Raw genomic sequence first — 18,527 nt, 5'->3', positions numbered from 1 at the left:
TGTGACTAAATATGACCTTTACCTACTGCCTCTACCTTCCCAGGTGCTAAGGATGGAACCCAGGGTTTTGTGCACTGTACAGGGACATTCCTGGCCTCCATTATAGGCCCTAGAACTACATTTTAGAAGCAAAGCCAGAGAGCTGATGGTAACATGTAATTGGTTTAATTTAAAACTTGTATAACAAATTGCTTCTTGCCCATTAAAACTATTAACTTTTTTCATCATTTCAATTTTGAACATTTCTCTGAAGGTAACCAGAAGCAGACTGTCATCAGCAACAGCAAATGCTGTGAGGAATGCCATCTTGTGGTGGGGAGCGGCTCATTGCACTTCTTCAGTAAGTCAGTATCTACTTCAATCCAGAAAGTAGATACTCAGGAAATATACAAACCACAGTTAAGATCACTGTCACTCACTGTCACTACACAACAACAGAAATGAAGCATGGTTACCAATTTGTGTGGATTTAGGTACCCCAAAATGCTTTTTTTTAAGTGAGACAAATAGGACCAGACTACAAATAAAACAGAAGCACTGTTGTCTACAACTGAACTTTAATAAAGCATCTTAAACATTACTAATCTTGGATCACCTTTTTCCTGAAGTAAGTGACTTTGTTTCCATGTCCACTACTTCACAGTTCTGTCAACTGCTACATCCTACATCGGCCTGATTTTCAAACTTCACCAGCACTAACTACAGACATTCAAAGAGCAGTGAAAGGTCCACCAAATCTCTAGCTGAATAGTGCACATGTCATCAAGTATTGTCCAAAATGGAATCTGAAAGGAGTTAAAAACGATGACCCTAACCCTAGTGAGCTTACTACTTCCTCTATGTAAGCTAACTATCTCAAGCACAGATTGCTCAATAAACACTAAATAACCAGAAATGCAGCACCTAACTGTATTTAAATATTTTTAAATGCCATGTTAAATACCAGATATTTTGTTCCACTCAGAAGTGTGGGGTAAAGGAGAAACTGCCATACCCAACATGTGCAGACAATAAAGCATGACAGCAAAGGGTTCCGGGTACTATGCTGGCCTCTGTCTCTTCTGGAGGACCTGAGGAGGTACACAGCACGTGTCACAGTCAGCTCCAGAGATCAGATGCACACATAAACATTTACACAAAACAAATGCTATTGTAGTCCGAATCAACTTTCGAGATTTATTATTGCTCCTTACCAAGAAAAACCCCTACTCAGACTTGCTTACAAACCAATTTTGGATGAGTTTTTCTATATGACTCTTCAGGACATCCACATCAGCTACACAAACCTGGTAATCCATCTTCTCCTTCTGCTTCATTCTCTCTAATAGAGCCTCATGAGGAGGTGGTAACGCATTGTAAGAACTCAGTAAGTAAAGCTGGCTGGACGTCATCTGGTTGAGTTCTTTAATCCTCAGTGCCTGCATGATAACAGGGGCAAACTTGGAGTAGTGAGCTGTGGATGCGATGACCACTGGGCAGCTTTTGTCTTGCATCTTGTCTGCAACCACTTTTGCAACAGCGGTATGTGGATCCAAAATATAGCCTGATGCATTGTAGGTAGTGCTGATCGCTGCTAGGCATTCTCCCTCAGAACACCAGTCAGCAACAAAGTCTTGCTGCAGCTTCTCAACTAGCGCCTTCTCAATCTGGAAGTGAAGCTGGCTCTCTAACTGATTATATAAATTTGCCATTAACTGTCCGTCTTTGTTAGCCATCAAGTATAAATGTCGCTCCAGGTTTGAGGACTTGAGAATATCTATTGATGGTGAAAAGGTTTGTGCTAATTTCCTATTCCTTAGATCATAATGTCCAGTTTTTATGAAATCAGTCAAAACGTGGTTCTGATTAGAGGCACAGATAAATTTTCGAATAGGAATTCCCATCATCTTGGCATACACTGCCGCTAACATGTTCCCAAAGTTTCCTGTGGGAATACAGACATCTATTGGGCTTCCAAAAGAAATAAACCGTTGGCTAACAAGCTCAAGGTATGCAGAGGCATGATAAACTACCTGCGGAAGTAGTCGAGCCCAGTTTATAGAATTAGCTGAACTTAAGATTGCTCCATATTCCACAGTCAGAAAGCCAGTAAAATCAGAATCATTAAATATTTTTCTAATACCTGTCTGGCAAAAATCAAAATCTGACCTGACACCTATTGCCCAACCATTTTCTCTCTGACTGCCAACTATCTCTGCTTTCTGGAAGTCACTAACTCCATTCTCTGGAAAAAATGTGACCACAGCTATTCTTTCCTTATCATTTTTATTAAGATGGCTAAACCCATTTAAGACTGCACTCCCAGTGTCTCCTGAAGTGGCTACAAGTATCACATAATTGCAACCTGGTGGGATACAGTAGGCAAAAATATGAGGCATAAGCTGTAAAGACAAATCCTTAAAGGACCCCGTTGGGCCATAGAACAACTCCAAGATGAACTGATTGCCAGAAAGGTGCCTGACAGGGGCAACTTTGGAGCAGGCGAAGTTTTCCCCATAAGCAGTTTCAATCATCTTTCCTAATGTGGCAGCAGGTATGTCTGCAGGGTGAATGCACCTTTCCAAGAGTGCCTGTGCTCTTTCTATGTAGGTCGCTCCTATTAGGTTATTCCACTCCCCACGGCTTAGTTTTGGAAGCTCCTTCTCAGGAACAAAGAGGCCACCATCAGAAGCCAATCCTTCAACCACAGCTTCACTGAAGTATTTTGGTGGAAACCTCTTGCCATGGTCTTTAAGACAAACATGCCTTGTTGAAATGAATGTGTCTGAATCCACATCTTGGTATCTTTTAACCACATCAAGCACTTTGTCTGCAACCTCCTCAGCTGAAGCCCCACTCTCACAGAGGACTCGGGCATCGTACCACTTCTTATAATACAGTCTTCCGTGCTTCAGTGAGTCTCTTAGAGAAGCTCCCGTGTTCTGGCCAACAATCCTATCAATTCTCATTGATTTCAGACGACTAATTATATCTGTTAGAGGCACATCCAGGTATACAACAATTCCATTTTTCTTCAGATGCCACATGCTAGCATCATGCATGGGATTGGAACCACTGAGGGAAATCACACTTCCAGATGCAGACAAATTTAACACTGTTTTTCCTTCCTCTTCTAAAAATCGCTCATTACCAACATCCTGCAATTTCTCAGACACGCTCATATTCCAGGCTTTCTCAAGGACATCACTATCCACATCGATGACACAACAGCCTAGTTTGTCACCTAATATTCTGCCAACTGTTGTTTTCCCAGAACCAGGAGGCCCCATCAGGACAATATTTTTGTCTCCAACAAGAGAGTGGGTGGAGTGCCATGACTTCCCTGATTCTGCACGTGCAAAGGCTTGTGGAAGCAGGAGCTGTGTATGGCTCTGCACTTTAACCAGCAGGCTAGAAAAACACTTCTGTGTTATCTGTTTCAAATGGTGGCATCTAGTAAAGGTCAGCATTTCTCTTCACTTTTCTGACCAGGTCAACCTAGGGGTTGGCTTTAGCCCTTTTTAAGACACAAAAAAAGGAATGTGGTTACTTCTTCAGCAAACTGCTAACATCCTGACAGAACTGAATATATACATACACTCAATACACAGATGCTCAAATTACTTCAAATCAATGGGACACTTAAAAAGTTTTATAATAAATACTGTACACTATTCTTCTTAATAAAGTATTGTAACTATGACATATTAATTATACAACCAATGAGCTTCATCATGCCATTTCCATCATGCTTTCATTACGTTCTGATTATCTTTTCTCCACTCCCTCCCACTCCCTCCTCTCCCACCTCATCCCTCCAAGGCCCTCTGCTACTGTCGTGTCTACTTAGTTCTTTGAGGAAAAAATAGCATTGGTTAATATCTTCTCAAATTTCAAGACACCAATAAAATGAGATTCAAAATAAAGTGTATGACTGAGGATTACAAAGAGCAAATATACAGCAGAAATACTACCCAGAAAATACCTTACTTACCTTACTTTTTTTCAGAAAGTCTTTAAAAATACAGTATCTCCTACTAGTGTCCCTTTTCCTTGTAAAAATACTGTAGGAAACACTAGGTCATGATTTGTTCGCTTATAACACAGAGTATGTGGACTTGCACAAATACTTATTTGCAATTCACAAAAGCTGAGCTTCAGTCTTAATATTCAATTTATCTTTATGATCATGTTGACTATCATTATTTATTAATTTCTCATAAAATCCACACTAGAAAACTAGAGTAAATGACCACACTTGCTCATAAGCTATGACTTTCTACACTGAGTCAAAGTGTGCCCTTTCCTTTCCTATATCCCTTTAACCTGCACACTGCTGAGGCCCATGTTTACATATTTTTATATTGGATGCCTTTAAAAGGCCATAGTGAAATGGATAATGTACAAAGATTAATCAGCAAAGTTCTCATTTGTTTATGTTTCTACAGTATCATTAGTGGTTGAACTTAAATTCTAGACTTCAGAGAAACAGCCAAGAAACACATATAGATACTCAATGATGAAAGGAAACTATTTTGGCATCTCAAGATGCTCTACAATTTTCAATATCGATGCAACCCCTGTCTTTGGAAATGTACTCATTCTTAAAACAAAACATGCCAGGTATCAAGTATTGTGTTACAATAAAATTCAATTTAATAACTTGTAACATTTCTTAAATTGACTGATGTAGCTTTATAGGTACAGAGTGAGGTTTTTAACATGCTCTCTGATAGAACTAGTATGCAACTAAACTACATCAAAAATTAAGTGGTATATTTTAATCATAAAATTTTCCGACAGTTTACTGCTTTTGATACTACCTAAACTCTGTTTTACAATAAAATCTTTAGACCTTTTTTAAAATATAACTCCAAATTTTACTTACAAGTAAGCTGGCCTGTCAAGAGGAAAACTTCATTTCTTTAGTTGGCTTCGTACAGTAGAAACACAGCATAACAGGAACCACAGATGAAGAGCGTACTGAGTCTGAGGCAAAGCCCACCTTTGCAAAAAGCAGGCTCTACAATGAAAAAGAATTTCAAGTTAATCATAACTTCATACAGTATCTTAAAATTTTATGCATAAATATTTCAAAATGGCTCTTGAAATCTGTAAATGACAAGAAAAATATTTTCATGTTTCCAAACTCTATTATTAAATAATTAAAATACTGGGCTTTTATCTTGAAATTTTCATCATATAAATGTATTTTAGCAACAGTATTGAAGTTATTTTAATCATCAAGCAATAAAAGACAACATTACCAGGGCTGGAGAGATGGCTCAGAAGTTAAGAGCGCTAGCTCTTCCAGAGGACCGGGATTTGATTTAGTGCCCACACAGTGGCTCAAAACCATTTATAAACACTAGTTTCAGGGACTCTGACACCTCTTCTAACCTCTACAGGAACCAGATAAGCACATAATCTGCAGATATACATGTGAGCAAAACACTCATACAGGTAAAATAGTTTAAATAAAAATGACAACATAACCAAATAGTAGCAATTGCAATATCTTTCATTATGACATCTAACTTTAATTTTTTTTAACTGTGTGTTTAATGCTGAGGGCAGATTGGTGAACTAAAGGCTATGCAATGAATACCTAAACTGTTCTTTCAGATTTTCCTGTTCATCTAATCTACTCTGAAAACCCTGTAAGTCCCTGCTATCAACACACAGGTCTTAGCTACTGAAATGGATCTATAATAAATTCAAAGTGTATATTCTGCTAAGTATCACAGAAATATTTGTGGGACTGTGATAGGCAGCCTATTTTGGTTGAATGGGACTTGCTCCAGTGACCCAGTAGAGAACTCTATAAGGGACAGAAAAACAAGCCACGTTCCCAGAGCCAGGTGCCTGACACCACAGAGCCCCCGACTCCATAATTCTATGACTATCAGTCACACAGACAATGTCCCAAGCTTCTGGCATTATGACTAGACTCCAGCCCCACCGTTACCTGACTATAGCCAGACATGCTCCTCCCCACAGTTACCTGGCAACAGCAAGATAGCTCAGCCCACTATAAGAGGGCTGCTTGGCCCCTCCTTACTCTCTTTAAGCTCTTACCTTTCTTACTCTCTAGCCCTCCTTCTCTCTCTCCCTTCCCTCCTCTCTCCATGTGGCCATGGCCAGTCTCCCTCTTTTTACCTTCTCTCTTTCCCCCTGCCTTCCTACAATAAAGCTCTAAAACCATAGACTGTCTCTGCTCATCAAGGCCCGCCATGCTTTCCGCTAACAAGCCTTGTGCTCCAGCCACAGACCAGACCAAGGACTCTCGCCTGCATGGGAACCACCCAGCGCCCTCTCCCCCTGCCCTCTCCTCCCTTCAGCCCTGGGGGCCACCATTCTGTTCTCAGCTCTTCCTCGGTGTCCATCGGTATATGGGATGCCCAAAGCTGGGAACCTGGTGCCTGGGACTGCCCCTTGTCCACCACCCGCCGAGTTGGGGTCAGTGGCTTCACACAGCTAGACACCCACCTGGGGCCCCATGGAAAGCATGCAGCAGTCTTCCACCGCCCAGAGCACCGGACACAGGTTTTCTCCCACTCCCCTCTTCCCCCCACACCCACGGTCCTGCAAATATTAATACTAGCAATTCCCAGTCAATGATAAATGTCAAATAACCTACAGACAGAATCAAATTATTCAGAGATAAGACCAAGTATATCATGTATAAATTTTAAAGAAAACAGTGATACTTACCTAAAATTACAAACCAGTTTGCCATGCAGTCTGATACACTCTCTGAAGCAAAGCAAAGCCTAGAGAAAAAATTTAACTTAAATCACTCAGCAATTCACAAAATTGTACTTTGGTAGTGTGTGTTAGCACTACCGACTTTTTTTTTTTTCTTTCGAGACAGGGTTTCTCTGTGTAGCCCTGGCTGTCCTGAAACACACTCTCCAGGCCAGGCTGGCCTTGAACTCAGCAATCCACCTGCCTCTGCCTCACAAGTGCTGGGATTAAAGGCATGCGCCACCACTGCCCAGCAGCACTACCTGCTTTTAAGGACACCTCAAAACAACATAATTAATCTTCTGTTTATGCACATACATAGGAACACTCTTAGGTACACACATGCATTAAACAACTCACAATGCATGCACACACATACAAGACATGGTGTATTACCTGAGTAGCTGGTTTGTTCTTATTTTCTTCATAGACAATGAATATTTCATGTTTGATTCAACATTTTACACAGGTTACTTAAAATCCATTCCATAAGGAACAGACAGTGGAAAGGCAAACACTACACATATTAACTTTCCTTACTTTCTCCAGTCTTCCTTGGGCCTACCACCCCATGGTCTAACTTTAAACGATACCTCATTTCCTCTTCCTAAACAACACTGGCAGGTCTAAGTAAACTTATAAATTCAACTTATAAATTCTGCATACATATAATTTCACAGTAAATGGTCTCATTAGACTAGCAAAAGGCAGGCAAGTGCTATGACAAGTAGCAAATAAAAGAATATTCTTCTAGTTCTGTCTTAAACTACATACTAAAGTTTGTTTTGCATATTCAGCCATAAAAATAACTTTGGAGTCTCTCTGCCCGTCTTAGATGAGCTAATTAAAAGACAGAAGATGAACTAATTCTCCACTGCTGGCCATTTACCTGTAATCTTGAGTCTTCACTGCGGCTGCTTCTCCTTCATGTAGTTAGGGTCACTCCCACCACCCATGAACTGGTGAGCATGGCCACTATGAATTCCTAAGTGACACGCTGGGTTGGGTTCCCATGAGCCTTCAGTCACAATACTTTTTCCAATGAATATATATATATATATATATATATGCTCATTAATTAATATGAACGAAGCCAGCAGCACTCTTAACTCATACCTAAATGAACCTGCTTTCTCTGTAAAACACGCCAGTCTCTTCGTACTTTGGACTACTACGGAGTACCGAAGTACTCAGTTTAGGAATCACTTTAAGTGGCCACTGAAACCGTAAGAATGCAAAGCATGTGGTATGTTTTGCAGAATATAAAAAGGATATATGTTACTGAAACCCCAAACAAGACAAAACACAGCTGATCTCACTCCAGCTGGGAACATGCACATACCACACGTCCAAATTTCCACTGCCATGCCTACGTCCATAAATTACTAATAATGTGTGGCTAAATATTGAAAAATTATGAATAAACTTGAACAAATGAGACAGTGACATATAGGATACATGAATAATGTCTGCTAACTTTATGTCATTTCCCTTTATTGAAAGCTGCATTCTTACACCTTTTCACATATCAGTTGCTTATAATTAGAACATGCCTTGGGGTGTCAATCTGGTTCTGACTACTGGCCTCAAATACCTGAATCCTTGGGTTCTATCCTGAGGTCAGGAAGGTATATATATGCCTTGGCTAATGGCTATCAAGTTGGTTAATACTGTTTACATTCTATGAATTCACAATTCAACAGTTAACATGGCACAGGAGCACATACCCAAAAAGGAAGTTTTTCTCTTTACATGATAAGTAAAAAGAAGCAGAGATTTTTTTTTCAAAAGCAAAAATTGGTGCTCCCTATCCACCCCTAAATCTATATGGAATGTTTTTAAAGAAACCCAGTCTGCTGTGAAATAAGGAATCACATCACCCCACCCCCCAAAATATTATTCATCTGAACTGTGGGCTGCCCAGTAAAAAAATAAATTCTATCAAACCGAAAAACAGGAAACTAAATTGTTTCTTTACGAATAAAATTTAGCAAAAGCCTCCAAACAGACTTGCATTGAACTGAAAAGTTCACTAAGCCACCAGGCCATTTAACCCATCCCCCAGGCAGTGAGAGTTGCAGAAGTAATGTGATGCTCTAGACTTCCCTGACAGGGCAGCTGCCAGTGGATTTAGACCCACGGAATTTCCCTCCAAATCCCAGGGCCAATGAATGTGACTGGGTCAAGGCTTTCAAATGAGCGTGCAATCACAAGTGCATAAGCATGAACGGAAGATCAAACAGCTCAAAACGAAATAAAAGCACTTCTTCGAGAGAAAAAAACAAAAACAAAAACATGTCAAAAGGGGGTCAAGGGCTGAAACCTGGGCAAAATTCGAGGCCCTCTTCCAAAGGCTGGTGGTCCTCCTGGCTCAGGCTAGCGCTCGCGCACGCACCGTGGCAACAGCGGACCGGTGCGACAGGTGGATGGGCAAAGAGAGGCCTGATCGGGCACGACGGAAGGAGGGATGCTAGGGTAACAACCCTCGCTGGCTTTCCATTCCTCCTCCATTAACTCACCAAGAAAACCACCCAAAGAAGAGTAGAGAGAGGAAGGGGAAATGGAAGGGACTTCAGCACAGCCTTGTACCCTCAGCCGGCAGGCCCGCCTCAAGCTGCAGCTTCGGCGCCTGCGCCGACTGCGCACCGCGCCACTAGGCCAATCGCGTAACCCAGACGTCCCGCCCATTACCCCGAGGCTCCTCCCCTTCCCGGTCGATCGCTCCACCCCCGCAGGGGCGCGGCCTGCTTGTCGGAAACTATTGTGTGACTCGAGAGCGTCTGCCCTGCTTCCTATTGTAGAATTTTTCTTTCCAGATGTACCGAGGAAAACCGCAAAATGTTTAGGTGCGGGGGAGACACTGTTTTCATGACCTCTTTTCCAAAGACGCAGGAACGTCTTTTTCCTTACGTTTTTCTCAGACAGAAGAGGCTACAAAAAGGAATCAGATAAAAGTCAGTTTGCCTCGTCTCCTAGCAACTGTTTCCTTAGCAACCACGTGGTCAACAACGCTAAACAGTCTCAGAAGGAGCAGAATTATTTTCTTCCTGCAAAGGGACTGCTACAAAAGGGTCAAAGGGTAATTACACGAAAGAGAAATTTTAGTTCCTTGATAAGAGAGTAAGAAAAGAAAAAGGCGGTGAGAGAAGGAGTTAAGACAGTGGGAAAGTGAGCCAAAAGCTGAGTACTTGTTAAGGAATTCCTTGGTGGCCATGGACTCACCCTGCACTTCCGAGAGTATTTATAACCTCATACCCAGTGACTTGAAGGAGCCGCCCCAGCATCCTAGGTAAGCAAAAGCGATGACTTCAGCCAGAGGAAGATTGTTGACCTCTTTTAAGGACTTACGCGGCTGACATAGGACTTTTAAATTATATCTTACGTCGCAACTTCTTAAGACCAGGTGGACAAATCTAAATAGCGTTTTATATTTCACAGAAAAAAGAGTGAGCTAGTGTTGTCAGACTTCCATTTTATGATCATAGTCCCTCACTAATATGCAATTATTAATTTGGTTTTAGGTGCTGTGTATAGAGTGAAATTCCATGTCCTTGAAAAGAGAAAAAAGGGAGTGGGTGGATAGGGGAGCAGGGCAGGGGGAGGGTATAGGGGACTTTCCGGATAGCATTTGAAATGCAAATGAAGAAAATATTTAATAAAATTAAAAAAAAAAAAGAAAAGAGAAAAAATGTTTTATCAGGTCCGTTTTAGGAAATCTGATGTTTAATTTAGGAACTCAATGTTGTATTTGACTTCATCACTCTTTTGCTTCCTGTAATTTGTGTCTAAATTGAACTCTTATTTGTTTCTAGGCCTGGGTAATTCAATTGGTTAAACAAAAATGATGGACTAGCGAGTATGTCTAGGATTTTTCCAGATTTTTTTCAATTTTTTATTAGATATTTTCTTCATTTACATTTCAAATGCTATCCTGAAAGTTCCCTATACCCTCCCACCTGCTCCCCTACCCCCCCACACACACTTCTTGGCCCTGGAGTTCCCCTGTACTGGGGCATATAAAGTTTGCAAGACCAAGGGGCTTTTCTCCCAATGATGGCTAACTAGGCCATCTTCTGCTACATATGCAGCTAGAGACATGAGCTCTGGGGGTACTGGTTAGTTCATATTGTTGTTCTACCTATAGGGTTGCAGACCCCTTCAGTTCCTTGGATACTTTCTCTAGCTCCTCTATTGGGGGCCCTGTGTTCCATCCAATAGATGACTGTGAGCATCCACTTCTGTATTTGCCAGGCATTGGCATAGCCTCACACGAGACAGCTATATCAGGGTCTTTTCAGCAAAATCTTGCTGGTATGTGCAATAGTATCTGCGTTTGGTTTCTGATTATGGGATGGATCCCCAGGTGGGGTAGTCTCTGGATGTTCCATCCTTTTGTCTTAGCTCCAAACTTTGTCTCTGTAACTCCTTCCATGGGTATTTTATTCCCTATTCTAAGGAGGAATGAAGTATCCACACGTCGGTCTTCCTTCTTCTTGAGTTTCTTGTGTTTTGCCGATTGTATCTTGGGTATTCTAAGTTTCTGGGCTAATATCCACTTATCNNTGAGTGCATATCAAGTGAGTTCTTTTGTGATTGGGTTACCTCACTCAGGATGATATCCTCCAGATACATCCATTTGCCCAAGAATTTCATAAATTCATTGTTTTTNATAGCTGAGTAGTACTCCATTGTGTAAATGTACCACATTTTCTGTATCCATCCTTCTGTTGAGGGACATCTGGGTTCTTTCCAGCTTCTGGCTTTTATAAATAAGGCTGCTATGAACATAGTGGAGCATGTGTCCTTATTACCAGTTGGAACATCTTCTGGGTATATGCCCAGGAGAGGTATTGCTGGATCTTCTGGTAGTACTATGTCCAATTTTCTGAGGAAGTGCCAGACTGATTTCCAGAGTGGTTGTACAAGCTTGCAATCCCACGAGCAATGGAGGAGTGTTCCTCGATTTTTTTCAGACCTTGTCGTTTAATGAAAGGGATATGGTTGGATGGACAGAGATTTCAAAATATATAACTGAAGGAAATTCTTATGTGTTTGTTAGATTTCTGAAAATCTCCAAATCTGAAAAAGGAAACTACAAAATAAATGTCCCAGATACTTGGCCATATAGGTATTTTGTAAACTGTATTGAAATCTGAGAACAGAGGGCAGTCCCGTGCCTCCTAGGCATTAGTGAATTCTGCTATTTACCTTTGTCTTTTGACTTATGAAAGTCACAGTCACTTTAAAAGAACCAGCACTCAGGTGCATATGCCTATTGCGGCCCCCAGATGCTGAGGGGAGAATCTGAGTTTAAGGCTAGCATGGGCTACAAAGACAGACCCTGTCTCTAAAATCAAACAACCAAGAAAAAAAAATCAAGATTTACAAGTTATTATTATTGTGGAGGTCTACAATCAATTTGCACTTGTTTTCTGATTTGAAAATAAGTGAAGTAGACATTCTGAGGTTCCCTCCAAATGTAATGGCCAATTTTTTATGACTTGGAGTGGGAACAGCAAAGTGTAGGTCCTTCCATTTTAACCCTAAGTGAATACACAGCTTATATCAGAGCAATCATGATATTGTACTTCCATTGCTTATCAGCTGGGCATCTCTGGGGAGGAATGTAAATGCTGACACAGGTGTGGAGTTTGCAATGCTCACATTACTTGTGGCTGAATCAACTTTTGGTCCAAAATTCCTGTGTACTGTCGAAGATAAACTTCCTCCTCTCTGTAGCACACTGTAAGAGACTGGGTTCTATGGGATACTGAGTTTGGACGTATCTACTATTCTACTAGTTCAGCATCTTGTTAAGTGGTAAAGAGCTTTAATGCACCTGGGAAGTTTGTTGTTCGTTCATTTGTTTGTTTGTTTGTTTTAAAGGGGATTCGTTTGGCCCCTGTTCTGTGTCTAACTATGCCCCAGTATTCTTGCCATGCTAGAGTGACAGCATAAATTCCTTGGTTTATTCCTAAGAAATAATTACAAAACAGACTTAGGATAAGAAGGAATAAAGGAGGTGCCCTAAATGACCCTGATTTTGACAAGATGCCACACATGCAAGCTACTGATTTGTTGTTGTTTTAAAGCATGATAAAACATTTCACCATGTTTCTTCACCACAAATTTTCTTCCCTCAGTCTTCTCACTAAGATGCTTAATAACAAGAAGGTATTTAAATGTACAGCTCCCTCTTGCATCATTGAATTATAATCCAAGTTCTTGGTGAGGTTGCCACACCTCTAAGGTGCTGGCAGAGACTCATCACTAACTGATCCCAACCATGATGTGCCACACCTCACAGTCAACAGTCTTCTTGTTGAACAGAAATAGAGTATTAAAATGTTGATTAAATTTAAATAAATATATTATTTAAAACCATAATGGAAGTTTCAAATAAATGAGTGGAAGAGATACTTGAAAATATCAGTTTTTGCTTTCTGCCTTTTATACCTGAAGAGAACATAATATGCAAACAGAATTTTGACAGCAAGAAAAATTGCAGCTGACTGTTTCATCCACAGAACTGCCTCTCGCCCACACTTCCGTAGATAACATACAGTCAGAACTGTTGGCACACCTCGCTGGCATTCTGAATGCAAACCACTGGAGAGAGGAAATGTGCCAACACTACCAGTTAAAATTAGCTGCCAAGGAAATCTTTAGCTAAGTCAACCTGTTCATACATTATTCCATTAGAGAACAACGTTTACCATTCTATGCAAACAACCCTGTATAAGAGAAGTGACAATCCGGGCATGGTGGCACATGCCTTTAATCCCAGCACTTGGGAGGCAGAGGCAGGCGGATTTCTGAGTTCGAGGCCAGCCTGGTCTACAAAGTGAGTTCNAATGAATCAATTTGCATTCTTCTACATGCCAATCTTTAGTTGAACCAGCACCATTTGTTGAAAATGCTGCAGCCGGGCGTGGTGGCGCACGCTTTTAATCCCAGCACAGAGGCAGGCGGATTTCTGAGTTCGAGGCCAGCCTGGTCTACAAAGTGAGTTCCAGGACAGCCAAGGCTACACAGAGAAACCCTGTCTCAAAAAAAAAGTGACAATGTTAGGAACTTAGGTCAGTTTATTAGATTCACCAGAATTCAAAAATTTAGGAAGTAAGACTGCATTTTTATCTTACCCGGGACTCTGGAAAGACAGTGTTACATTATTTAATTTATAATGTTAGCCCAATATACATGTCAACAGCTACAGTGGCAACTGATAATACCCACAGAGTCATGTCCAACTTACTAGTCGGTCTGGCATTCCAGGCACTGTACTGCTTTTTTTCACCATCCCTATTCATTCCAGTGGGAACTCTAAAAGATGATAAGCATTGTTTTGGTTGAGGCAGGGAAGAAGGACAAGCGCCAAGACTGACAGCAGTCTGACTACAAGGCCCAATGCAGTACCAGCTTGTGACTGCCCAAATAATAGGAAGAAACTAGAGGTGTGCCTTGGCTTCAGTAAAGCGTTCACCTTTGGTTCCTGATCATTTAGTATGTATCCAATACTCTCTAGTATTCTTACACTGTTTTCTTCTCGTGCAATGAGATATGTTGTGATGAGAATCCTAGAAAGAGAAAATAGTGACAGAGAAGTAAAATGTCATTACAAATGGCATAGAACATGGCTGTGTGCTCAGAAGCCTTGCATCTGTCTCACTTGGATTTGACTTAGAGCTACTAGAAGGCAGTCAGTTATCCACAAAGGAAGAAATGTCCGAATTACAACATCATGTGCAGAAGTTAAGTTGTAGCTGAGCAGAAGTGTGATTCTCTTTATAGGGAACCATAAATACCTTCTCATGGTTCTTGGAGAGAGAACATAGTGTCGGATGAGAACCAGGGTCATTATCAGTCTCACATGGCATGTGCCATGTTTTGTTGCTCTGATATTGCTCCATTGCCAGCATAGCCTAATGAAAGCAGTTTAAATGGAAATGTTGCTCTTCAGTTTAACTGGACATATTTTTCTGGTATTTAGGCCAACACTGTCCATTAGAAATGAAATACAATAAAAATTTTCTAATAGTCATTTTTAAAAGAAAAGAGAAGACAAAAGCAAAATTAACCTTCATGTTGTATGTTTTTTAGCCTGATGTGTCTATACGACCATCATTTCAATATGTGGCACTAGCCCCAATAACCATAAGCAAAAATCTAAATGATTATATTGACAGCATTGAAATTTACCATATTTTTCTCAATAGCTTAAGAATTACCATAACTAACTCAATGACATATACCTGCATTACTGGCTATAAATTAAGTACAGGGCATAACGGTGACAACTAACTACTCTGGGAGTAGAATTTCATCTAATTTTGAAAACTTAATTACCCTATATAGTCAATAGGATGAATTGAAAAAATCATTTAATGTCTATGAGTGAACTTATGAAGTATTTAACTAAATGTAAAATTCTCAAGACATAATTTGGAGGATTTTCTAAGACAGTTCAAGCTCAAGAGGCAATATTAATCTAAAATTGATTAAATTAATGAGTACACACAAGTACACACATACACACACATACACACACACACACACACACACACACACACACAGTGACTTCTCAGATCTCTCATTCATTACAAGGAAAATTTAAAATCCTTTCAAATTTTCAGCACATTTAAGCAATATGTATCCTTTTTAATGTGTTATAAAATGGGCTATGATGCTATGCTTATTGGCAATAAAATAATTATAGTATGTTAATTGAAGATGACAATTTTAGTTTCTAAATAAAAGTTATCTCTAGCCCAGTTTAAAGTAAGTAGAAAACAGGTCCAATTATTTGATAAAATTATCTGCCACAGGGTTAGAGAGATGGCTCAGCAGTTTAGCACAATGGCTTCTCATTTGTTGGAGGTCCTGAGTTCAATTCCCAGCAACCACATGGTGGCTCACAACCATCTATAATGGGATCCAATGCCCTTTTCTGATGTGTCTGAAAACATCAACAGTGTGCTCCTATATGTAAAATAAATAAATAAATCTTTTAAAAATATATATACCTGCCCCATCTTTATAATGAAGCTGCACAATTTCCAAAATGCAATGGGATGTAGCTATTTAAAAGAATAAGCTTTCTATATACTGACATGAAAAAGCATAACATTCTATTATATTTAAGAAATAAAGCTGCACATATATATGTACACATAATCTATGTGACAAGTAATGCAAAGAGGCCATGAATTTGCAAAAGGGCAAAAGGGGTATTTGAGATGGTTAGGAAGGAGAAAGGGGTGAAATGATGTAGTTATAAAACCCCCAAGATGAAAGAAATACTTGATTATGGATATAAGCAGTTAAGTATATTGATGACGGTACACTAAAAGGATGAAAAGAATAAAAAAGAAAGAAAACAGAGTTGCAATTCATATAAACAAACAAGCACTGAGGAAACAAGCACTACAGGAAAACTGATTGAAAAAATGAAGGGAAGGGAACTGAATTCATTATTCATTTCTAATCGATTTGGCACAAAAATTGTTACTTATCGACTAAAATATCAGAGTTTTGTCTAACCAATGAGCATGTTTTCAATTCATACACACACAAAAAGTATTGAATTGCAAATTTCCAAACTAAAAAAAAAAAAAAAATCAGTAAAGTCTGTTCTAATATAAAACTTTCATAACAAAGACATTTAAAAAAAAAAAAAAAAAAAAAAAAAAAAAAAAAAAAAGAGGTTAAAAGCACATCCTATTTCACATCAAGGACACCACACCTTGTCTACCTAGTTCCGCAGAAGCTTTAAGGCACAGGCTTGGCTGGAAGATCACTTCCGACAGTCGCCTATGACTCATTCATTTTCCTAATGTTCCCAGCTACTGGGTTCATGGTTGAGGGAAGGTCCTAAAGCACAGAAACAGTTTGGTTTTGCATACATGTCTGTGTAGCCACATACGCAGAGAATACAAGCTGATAGCAGCAAGATGACTGGGGGGGGGGGAGGAAGGGCGATGTGAGCAGAGTGAATTTATACAAATATGAGATTGTCAAAAATTAAAAACCCAAATTATGAACAGATCAGGAAGAAAACAGACCAACCCAAATTCCACGTCCCTAAGATTCTTTGATGCATTTCCTTCCAACAATATTAGTATAAACATTTTGATAAATCTATGTTTTGGGTAGATATTACACATAGAATTTTAATAACATCAGCATCAGGTTGTGAGGATTTTCTAGAGCTAGTGAGTACTATACAAAAAGAAATCTATTTTTAAACACTTTAATTTTTTTTACAGATATCTCCTCTCTGCTTCTTTTTTTAGATTTTATTTATTTATTTATTTATTTATTTATTTATTTTTAATTTGTATGAGTACACTGCACCTGTCATCAGACACACTAGAAGAGTGCATCGGATTCCATTACAGATGGTTGTGAACCCCAATGTGGTTGCTGGGAATTGAACTCAGGACCTCTGGAAGAGCAGTCAGTGCTCTTAACTGCTGAGCTATCTCTCCAGCCTTTTAAAATATTTTATGAACAACAACAACAAAAAACAGCCAAACGTGTACTTCCAAGCAAGGATGGGATTTATTCTCTCATCAGAAACAGCCATGACAACAGGAAAAAGCACATGGGACAAAGGTTTTCAAACACCGGCCAGGGTACAGCACAGAGCAGTCAGTCCTTCCTGAACAGTGGAAAGGATTAAGGCAGGCATGCAGTTGCAGTTGCCCTAACAGGCACTCTAGGGACAACATCCTGGCCAAAGTCCAGAGAAAGGAAACAAAGCGCTGATTATCTGAAAATTAAGAGAGTTAAGAGCTAGGAAGACAAAGCAGCTAGCATTCACAGAACAGTGCACCAGAGAGGAGAGAAGTGTCCAGAGAGGGACAGAAACCTACCTGAGATTTCCTTGTGCTCCTTGACTGACAGTGCATATGTGTGATGAAATGCAACGCCACCAAAATGACCTCAGAAAGACCAGTGCTGAAAAGCTCATCCACTTACCGGCCAGAGGGGTGCGGTCTCCTTAGACACAGAGCACATTGCCTCAGAAGCAGGGCAGAATCAAAGACAAAGCTAAAAAGCTGAAGACTTTACATCTAGCCTTAAAATGACTATTTTTTTTTTTTTGGACTATGATAACTGCATTCTAGAATCAAACTAAAGAAATGTTAAAACATTTTTTAAAAATTAAAAAAAAAAAGGGACAAAAGTAAGGAATTAACACTATAAAATTCACAATACTTCAAATCCAATAAAAAATGTACAGGCAAGTCAGGTATGGTGGTGCGTGCCTTTAATCCTCATACTTGAGAGGCAGAGGCAGGGGCATCTCTGTGAGTTGGAGGCCAGCTTGGTCTACAAAGTCTCAAAATCAAGCCAAAACAACAGAAATGAACAGCATGCAAGGAACCAGGAAAATATGTTACCTAAAGAAAAGTGGTCAATCGAAATAGCTAGAAATGGCTCAAATAAGAAAATGATAGACAATGGCATTTTAAACAGCCATTTTAAATATCACATTCAAAGAGGTAGAAAGATGTAAGGCTAAGATATGGAGAGAAAGGACAGGGGAAAGAAGATGCAAGTCTGTCTTCTAGATGCAAAGATGACCATGTCTGAAGTGAAAACAGCACACTGGGTGGGGTCAGCAACAGGGAAGCCACTCATAAAGAAAATGGGGTATCTGAAGACAGAGTAGCCAACAGGAATCTGGGGACACAGTAACAAACAGGAATCTTTTTTTTTTTTTTTTTTTTTTTTTGTTTTTCGAGACAGGGTTGAAATTACCTCATGTACCATATCAGATTACCATGGACTAAAGC

At 39.8% G+C, this 18,527-nt stretch overlaps 2 protein-coding genes across 2 annotated transcripts in view; one reads left to right on the top strand and one right to left on the bottom strand.

The window, feature by feature from the left end:
* Positions 1–203: 203 nt before the first annotated feature.
* Positions 204–9,333, bottom strand: Thnsl1 (threonine synthase like 1). Its single transcript, XM_029535736.1, has 4 exons — positions 9,246–9,333; positions 6,694–6,752; positions 4,868–5,002; positions 204–3,496 (listed from the first exon to the last, which is right to left on the bottom strand). Exon 4 carries the CDS (start codon positions 3,447–3,449, stop codon positions 1,206–1,208), a length of 2,244 nt encoding a protein of 747 aa, XP_029391596.1. The 5' UTR covers positions 3,450–3,496; positions 4,868–5,002; positions 6,694–6,752; positions 9,246–9,333; the 3' UTR covers positions 204–1,205.
* Positions 9,334–9,723: 390 nt separating this feature from the next.
* Positions 9,724–18,527, top strand: part of Enkur (enkurin, TRPC channel interacting protein) — a 26,695-nt gene continuing 17,891 nt past the window's right edge. Inside the window, exon 1 of the mRNA XM_021194867.2 lies at positions 9,724–10,015. Within this exon, the coding sequence (XP_021050526.1) occupies positions 9,939–10,015 (77 nt within the window). The 5' untranslated portion in view covers positions 9,724–9,938. The remainder of the gene's footprint in view (positions 10,016–18,527) is intronic.

Source organism: Mus pahari, chromosome 3, assembly GCF_900095145.1.
Source record: "Mus pahari chromosome 3, PAHARI_EIJ_v1.1, whole genome shotgun sequence".
NCBI classification, from domain to species: Eukaryota; Metazoa; Chordata; class Mammalia; order Rodentia; family Muridae; genus Mus; species Mus pahari.
Note: the sequence above shows the minus strand (reverse complement) of the source record. Positions and strands in the feature narration are given on the sequence as shown.

Bases quoted from the DNA above. Each gene is read 5' to 3' on its own strand.
- Thnsl1 (XM_029535736.1), bottom strand. From the start codon at position 3,449: ATGCTGACCTTTACTAGATGCCACCATTTGAAACAGATAACACAGAAG.